The 8,459-nt window shown below is 65.8% G+C and overlaps 1 protein-coding gene across 3 annotated transcripts in view; it reads left to right on the top strand.

Annotated features, from left to right (window-relative positions):
- The first annotated feature begins 260 nt into the window (after nucleotides 1-260).
- Nucleotides 261-8,459, top strand: part of PDE9A (phosphodiesterase 9A) — an 81,493-nt gene continuing 73,294 nt past the window's right edge. For all 3 annotated transcript variants that reach the window (XM_044250875.1, XM_044250874.1, XM_044250873.1), the window contains exon 1: nucleotides 261-413. In XM_044250875.1, coding sequence (XP_044106810.1) covers nucleotides 345-413 — 69 coding nt within the window. In that variant the 5' untranslated portion in view covers nucleotides 261-344. The remainder of the gene's footprint in view (nucleotides 414-8,459) is intronic.

Genomic DNA, 8,459 nt, shown 5'->3' with positions numbered 1-8,459 from the left:
AGAAGAGGGGGTGTGCCCTAGTGTGGGAAGGGAGGAAGGGGGCAGAGGGAAGGAAAGGAGAAGGGAGGGAAGAGGAGGGACCGGGAGGAAGAGGGAGGCGGGGGAGGGAAACCGGGGAGGAGGCGGAGGCGGAGGGAGGCGGGCGGGGGCCGCGCCGGGGGCGGAGCCGGCGGCCGCGCGCGCCAGAGGCGGCGGCCGGGCGCACCGGAGCGGCTGCGGGGCGCTGGTTGGCTGGTCCCCGCCGTCCCCGCGCCGCCGCCCCCTCCCGCCTCCCACGGCCCGCCCTCCCCGCGGCGGCTGGCGTCGGGAAAGTACAGTGAAAGTCCGAGCGCGCAGCCGGGGAGATGGGGTCCGGCTCCTCCAGCTACCGGCCCAAGGCCATCTACTTGGACATCGATGGGCGCATCCAGAAGGTAGCTCCTCCCCAGCCTCCGCACCGCGGCCGCCGGGCACCCGCGTCCCCCTCCGCCCGGCGCCCACGCCCTCCCCCCGGGCCCCCCGCCGCGCCGCGCTGGACCCCCGCCGTGCGATCCCGCTGGGCGGCCCCTCCCGGTGACGGCGCCGTTGGGGAGGTGGTCGCCGGGGCAGCGGTGGGGGGGGGGAACCTGGCGGCGGGCGGCCGGGGTGGGGGCCGTCGTCTCCGCGTCCGCGCGTCCTGGGTCGAGCTGCAGCCTCTGACAAGTTCGGCTGGGGGCGGGGGGCTCCGCGGAGCTGCGGTCCCCACGCGCCCCTCCCCCTCGTGGAAAGGGGCGACCCGCAAGGGGGTAGAGCTCACGGGCAGAGCTCTCTGGAACAAATCTCATCAGGCCGAGTTTGTGTGTTCAGAGGCTGGTGCAGGAAGCCTTTCATTTCCCTCTGACCGACCCCACAGCGGGGGCCCCGGGCTGCCCTGCGGGTCGGGGGTCCCCCCCGCCACGGACACGGTGACCAAGGCACGGAGGGGGCCCGAGTCGGCGGTGCCGCCCCCACCCCTAGGCAGTGACAGTACTTCCTGGCCAGCGGGGAGCAGGTGCGGGGGGCGGGGCTTGGGGAGCAGGGGCTGTGCCCCGCACCCCCACCCCCACCGCCCGTGTACCACCCTGGGCAGATGGTCAGCTCTGACGGCGGAGGGGGGCCCTCAAGGCTGCTCTGCCTCCTGGGCCCACAGACAGACTGAGGGACAGGCTGGCCCGGCCCCGGGCCCCTCTGCCCCTCTCTGGAGGCATGAAGCCCTCCAGATGTCCACTGTCCCTAACCAACTTGACTCTCATAGCAGAGGCCTCCCTGGCAGACCCCCTTTGTTCCCGGCCCCTCCCTTTCTGAGTCCCTGGCCTGAGTCCAGAGCGTCCTGGACCCAGGCTTCTGATTGGCAGAGAGGAACAATAAGAGAGCGGCCTGGAGGGGGCATTTAGCTCCTTCTGTACCCCCCCCCAGGAGAAAAGCCATAGTGAGGCATCTCTCCCCGCTCCCAAACTTCAGCTGGACATTTCAGGGAAGCTCCCACCTGTCCCCTTGCTCTTCTCAAGGACCCCACACCCCTTGCCGGGATGCCAGGGAGGGATCCCCCAGCCGGTCACGGAGAAGGCTTGGGGTCGGGGTGGGGGGAGGCTCCAGAGATCTCTGGGGTGCCTCTGCCGGCTGATAGCCTTGCCAGAAGCCAGCCTCACTCTCCCCATCCCCGGCTGCTTCCCAGGAAGTGAGAATCCCCTTCCCCCACCATCACCCGGGTTAGTAGAATCCGAGAGTGGGAGCCGGAAACCTCTGGGAGCCAGGCTGTCCAGCCTCTCCCTCCATCAGGGCTAGGCACTTGGTCAGCGGCAGATGGAGGACCGCACCCCGGTCCCCGGACTTCCAGGACTCGGCACCTGTGACCGAACCGGAATTTAACATCCCCTCAAAGGCAGGAATGACCCTTGGTGCCATCCATCCCGTGCAGTGTACACACGCGCGTACAAACGTGCCCACACATGTGCACATGCATGTTCACACACAACGCGTGCCTGAAATCCTGTGTGCACACGTACATGCACAGATACACACATGTGCACGAGCCCCACACACAGGCACAGACCCGCCCCATGCCAGCACACATACGCGTGCAAACATGCACACACCCTCCTACCACACCAGAAGAGAATCTCCAAGATTGGCCTTTGTCCACCTTCTGAAAGAGGTGAGATGAGATGCCACCACCGGGTCAGAAGTGACAGCTGCTTCCCGGGAACTTCCCCAAGGTCCCCCCGACCCCCCGAAGCTGGATTGGAAGTGGGTAAGGAGCAGCAGAGAGGCACCACTGGTACGGGAGGAGAGCACCGAGTCTGGCGAGCTCTGCCGTGACAGGCACGCTGGGTTGTAGAAGGTGACACCCCTGAGGTAGGGGTGACCTCCAGAAGAACAGCCCCGGAGGCTGCATTCACGGGGTGGGGGTGGGGGCCGCGGCCTTGGGAGGGGCCACATCTGCTGCCGAGTGCTGGCGTCCCCACTCTCTGTGGTCTCAAGCAAGTCCCCCAGCGGCTCTGGGCTGGCCCCGTCATCTGTAAAGGGGGACGGCGGTCGCTGCTTTATAGACTGTCCTGAGAAGGACACGAGAAGGACAGAGTGTGTGGGGCACTGCGGGGACAGGGTGGGCATCGTGCACGAGTCCCTCTCTCTGTCCGCGAGTGGCCTTTTGCTGATAGAGAAGGCAGGGTGGGGTGCAGGTAGGCTGTGGTCTTGAAGCCTCACCCACGGACACAACGCCTGGTAGTGGTTCTTGACCTTGCTCTGTGCCCTCCTTCTTTGCTGTTGACACTGGTGGAGCCTCAGAGCTGGACTTTTCGCCCTGGCTGGGAGCAGAGGCATCTGGGGTTTCCAGGCACGGGCTGGGAAAGGACAACGGTACATGGACCTCATACCCAGCAGCATGGTGGGGACCACAGACGTCTCCGCTGAGAACATTCGTCCCTGGTCGCTGCGCTTTCTTTCCTTAAGGTCCCGGGCACTGGATTCGGTCCTGCTCTGTCTCCCTTTTATCCTTCTGAATGCTTCTCCCAGGAAGGTCACAGACACAGACCGCTGTGGCTTCTGAGGGACAGGCAGGCACGCTGGGGGCGGGGGAGGGGCTGAGCCCCTGCTTTGTCTCCCCTGCGCTCTGCCCCTCCAGTGACCCTGCTCTTGGGCACCCCACGCTCCCCCCACGAGGGCACAGGTGTGGGGGACGGTGACGGCTGCGGGTGTCACGTGCTCTAGCCAAGCTTGGGGGAACGGTCCCGCATCGTCTGAAGGGAGGCCGCCAGCCCGGTCTGAGGACGTGCTTGGGGTGATGACACGGGAGGCGTCCGGGGCCTTGGAGAAGGCACTGCCGCCGCCGGAGAGGGAGTTCAGTGCTTTCGGATGAGAAGACCCGGGACAACTCGCCGGCCAGCCCAGGCTGACACAGTGCAGGACCGGCAGTGGGGTTTGGGGGCTCGATCTCCCGCCTGTGGGCTTCCCGTCAGCGGCCTTACTGTCCGAGTCTGCGCCCCCCGGGTCCCCACAAAGCAGCAGAGAGCTGTGCGGCTGCCCCCGGGGCCTGGGCGAGGTCCCTGGTCTCCGTGTAAGGTACGGATGCCCACAGTGCTTCCTGTCATAGAATCGGCTGGACGAGACCGTCACTGAGCCCGCCCTCCAGACGAGCTGTCGAACAGCCACCGTGTGCGGGGGGCTGGGTTCCGTGTGAACGTGACACCCATGACTCTGTTCCGCAGAGCGACGGGCTCACAGAGAGTAAACTACAGCCGTGGCAGGGCATCCGGTGATGGACAGAAGGACACGGCAGGCCCCGCTGGTGGGGCAGGGCTGTGATGCCAGAAGTGGGGGGCCTGAGGAATAGGCTTCCTTCCTTGGTGAAGACTGGCTTTGGGGGACACCCGGGGTGGGGGGAGGGTGGCCTCGGGGTGACCCAGGTCGGGAACGGCTGCGTGGCCAAGGGGACAGCCTCACTCACCCCCACACACCTGTCCCCTTCATGCCTCATCCCCCGCTCCTGTTGGAGGAGGAGGGAATGGGAGCCGGGGGCCCCAAAGCTGGATAGCTGGGGACCCCCGCTCCAGAAGGCTCTTCTCTAGAAGCTGCTGCTTCTCCTCTTTGCCCAGAAGGTTTGCTTTTTTCTGTCCTCCGCTGGCCCTGGCCTCAGTACCCGTCCTTTCCCCCGCTCGCCCGTGGTACCTCCGGAAGAGGATGCCCTCAGCAGCGATGTCCCGGCGATGCCCTCGGCCTTGGAGAGGTGGAGGGGCCCTGCCCGCTAGCACGTCCACGTGTGGGTTTGATGCCTTACCAGTGAAGAAGAGGGAGGGTTTCATGTGACCTTGGGCCTGGCTTTTGGGCTGGGGCCTTAGAGAAGCCGCATCTGGGTGAGGACAGTCTCCCAGGGAGCCGGCGTCCATGCCGCCTGGGCACGCTGGGCGGGGATTCCGGGCCCCGGTTCCTCCCCAGGCCCCTACAGGGCTCAGACCACGGTTTTCCTCTGTGGCCGGGCCCTCCCCTCCCGCCACCCTTGGAGTCCAGGCCTCTGCAGCCCAGCCAGCCGCCTCCCTCCCTCCCACCTGCCTCCCTCTGTCCCCGCTGGCTGCAGCCCCGAGCCCAAGGACTTCAGGCTCCTCTGCCTTCGCTGCTTGCCTTGGCGCAGACACGAGCTGCCAACTCTTCTTCGGGTCAGTCCTGTTTTCTGTTTTCGAAAGAAGGGGTACAGCTGCCCCTGTCTTGTTCCTTGGTGGTCGGCACAGCAGGACCTTGAGTTCCCCCCCAAATCATGAGCACCTTTCCCTTTCCTGGAAAATACGTCTGTCCTGCCACCTGGCCAAGCCCAGTGACAATTTCCTTTCACTTTCAGATGTGTGCACCTGCTCCGTCCATGCTCTGGGCCAGCAGAGCCGCCAGCCAGGGGCGGGGGGCCGGTCTCCCTGGGCTGGCACAGGGCTGATCCGCTGGCCAGGCAGACTCATGGCGAGTGCCCTGGGCTCGGGCGCTTCTGTTAACCCCGAGTCCCTGCTGAGTAACGGGGACTCCCCTCGGCCGTCCCCAGCTGTTCCAGCACCTTCTGTGTATCTTCCTTTAAATGCTGATAGCCTGAGATATTCACGCGGGGACTGAAATGGTGACAGAGGCCAATGGCAAGGCAGGAAGTTTGGAGGGGGAGTCATCCGACACCGTCTTGGTTTCCAGCGTAAAACCAGAGGTGGTCTGTCAGAGATGGGGAAGGCATTCTGCCTCCAGGCCTGCCCCCCTGCCCCCGAGCTTACAACGGCTCGGCTCACGATGACCCACAATGGCTCACGACAGCTCACGATGGCTCATCCGTCTGTCTCCTGCTGGGTCAGAGCTGGGAGGCGAGGCTCAACAGGAACTCCGTGTGCTCAGCCAATTACTCAACAAGCAGATCCCCTCCACGGCCTGCGGTGCCCACAGGTGCTGTACAAACAGAAACCCTTGGAAAGGCAGCCTCTCCGAACTCGACCCAGCCCCGGGCACTGAGAAGTCAGGGTGTGCTGGCCTCTCTCCTCCTTCCCATGTGCCGTGGCCCGGAAGCTTGTCCCCAACATCTGGAGGCCCCAGCAGGGGTGTGGCTGAACCCCACTGATGTCATCAGGATTGACAGATGATGCGGAGGTCTCGCAGACTGCATGCAGCTCCTCTGTCTTAGAGGGGTGGCCACCCGGAGTGGGGAGGGACAGACAGCCCCGCAGGTCCAGCTCTGTCCCTTGACAGCTCAGAGGCCCAAGGGAAGTCACCTTGTCCTCGGTAAAGTGGGGACGACAGTGACGCCCCCATAGGGTGACCACAGACGGTGCAAAGTGCCCGGGGCCAGCCGGCCACGTCGGGGGCTGGGTCAGCACGTCGTGCATGCAGGCCTTGCTGCCTGCCTCCCCTAGCACCCTGTGGAGGGAGCTGAGGCAGCCCGTCCTGTCCCTGGTTCCCATCCTGCGAGCCCACTGCCAGCCGGAACTAAGGCCCCGGGCCCCCAGGTCCCACTGTCCGGGACCCTTCGTCTCCAACTTGGCAGACGCTGCTGGAAACAGAACGCCGGGAGTCCTGAGCTGGGAGGGCCAGCTGTCCCCCAGGGCTGCTGGGGGGTACGGGCTGCCGGCCTCAGACACGGGCGGAGTGCAGCTCTGGTCGTCAGGGAAGAGAAGCAAGAGAAGGCGAAGGGCGCAGTGTCCCCGTCACACCGCTGACGGGAGCCGGCAGCGGATAGAAGAGGAAACGCCCCCAGCAGCGCGTGATGGCAGAGCCGGCCCCCGGGAGTCCTGGACATGGCCCCGCGGTCAGACAGCAGGACTGGGCGCAGGGGGTGCCTAGGCCCCGGAGGCTGGCCCCATACCCCTGTCCCCGCTCTGCTGCCCCCGAGGCCCCTCCCACTGCAGAAGGCACAAGGATGAGCCCTCCACACCCAGTCCCTGCTTCCAGGTCCCCGATGGCCCAGCAGGCGGTGCTCCTGGGAACTGGAGGGGGTCTTGCACTCGAAGGGATAAGAGGGTACCCGGAGGACACAAAGGCACCCCCAGGCAGGCACCTGGGCAAGACAGCAGTAGCTCACCAGCGGGTCCCGCCCCAGGGAAGGACGCCCCCCTGCATCTTGGCTTCCCGCTCAGCCGCACGGGTGATGAGATGGGAGCTGGCCACCGAGCTGTCGCGACCCAGCCCAGCATCGCCCCCGTCCCTGGAAGCACGTGCCCCAGCCTGGAGAGTCGGCCCGGCACGCGCTGCCCAGCTTCCAACGGGTGAGACGGATCTGCCGGCCCTCACTCGGCACGCTGGGCTGTCTCCTCCCCGTTTGGATGCTGAGTGTCTGCATTTCCAGGTTCTGACTCAGGAAAACATCCCCAGGATTCGGTGCACAAAGACCCAGCCACAGGAGCGTGCAGAGCATATGCGTGTCTCCCTGGCGTGTGGTGCACGGGCGGGTCGTGGGCCCGGTATAAGCCGCACCCAGCTCTCGGCTCGTTCACTACAACAGCCCCCACCGTCGCCTCGACCGCCTCCAGCCCAGTCCACGCATCCCCCACCTCCGCCACGGCTCACATCTGCTCCCCGGATCCCGGAGCCGAACCCCGCTGGGATCCCCGGCCCGACAGGCAGTCACAGCCCTGCTCAAGAGCGGCCCGAGATCACGTTAGAGACCGAACGTCTGCGCCCGTTGGATTTAGACGACGCCCGTGTGACTGGTTTTTTTTAATCATAACAAAATACATGTAGACGTTGTTGCCTTAACCGTTTCCGGGTTCCGTGGCCCTGAGCGCCCTCCGCACGCAGCCCTCACCGTGCGTCCTAAGCCCATCTTCTCAGACTGAATCTCTGTCCCCAGTCACCGCGACCTCCCCCGGCCCCTCCCCAGCGGCGGGCGCCCGCCAGCTCCTCTCTGTCCCTGGGGGTCCCTCCCGTGAGCGGGTCCCACGGCGTTTGTCCTGTGACTGGCTTGTTTCACTGGGGGGGGGGCGTCTTCAAGCTTCGTCCACATCGTGGCACAGGGTGGCCTCCTTTTTGAGCCTGGAGCCTGCTCCGTCGTGGGTCTTCTCCACGGTCTGTTCATCCGTCCGCCCTCCGCGAACCCCTCATCGTCCGGGAATCTCTGTCTTCCCCGGTCTCGTTTCCTCAGCTGGCACAGCCGGGGTCTGGGCATCGGGGACACTCCTGTGTGTTCTGAACAGCCCTCCGCTCCCTCAAGCCCTCCGCGGTTTCCTGGTCGCGGCTGCGTGAATCCGCGGACTCGGGTGTGGTGTGGCCTGGGAAGTGGGACACGTCCGGGCGGGACAGCGAACGGCTCAGGGAAGGCGGCTGCCCCCCCCCGCCCCCCGCCCCGGGCTGCAGGGACCTCGCGGGCGTGGCCCTGGCAGCGGACATCACCTTCAAGAGCGCGGATTCCGGGGCAAGCGCGTCTGGTTTTGAAGCTGGTCTCGTGCAGGCAAGTTCCTTACGCGCCTCAGGGACTCCGTCCGGGACGTGCGGTGACGGGAGCGCCTCCCGATGCGGTCGTTCTCACGACACGCGTTAATGCGCCTCCAGTGCGGACACAGGGCCGGTGCGTGGCGAGAGCTGCATCAAGGCCTTGGTATTTTTATCTTTTTGTTCATATTTATTCGCGTCGTGGCTACAAGGCAGTCAGAGCTCCGCGTCTTGTTGGGAGAGGCTGACGGAGACCCCCGGCGTGGCGCTCCGGGTGGGCAAGTGCCCCGGGGCAGCCAGCCGTCGGTCCGGCACCGACCCTGTGACACGCAGGGCCAGCCCAGCCCCCGGTGCTCCCCACTCTGTGATACCACACTCCCCCGGGGCAGCCCCGGGTCCACCCTCCTTCCCACGATGCCTTTCGTTTCTCCTCCGTTCCAGAGCAGGAGCCCTGGGGACTACGGGGCGGTGGGGCGTGGGTGGACCGGGACCGCCAGCCCCTCTGTGCGCCCTCGGTGCACGGGGCCCGGCTGCAGGCTCATTTGTTTTGCTAGAGAGGGCGGTCGTGATGCCTCTAGCTC

The sequence above is a fragment of the Neovison vison genome, chromosome 6 (assembly GCF_020171115.1).
Source record: "Neovison vison isolate M4711 chromosome 6, ASM_NN_V1, whole genome shotgun sequence".
NCBI lineage: Eukaryota > Metazoa > Chordata > Mammalia > Carnivora > Mustelidae > Neogale > Neogale vison.
Note: the sequence above shows the minus strand (reverse complement) of the source record. Positions and strands in the feature narration are given on the sequence as shown.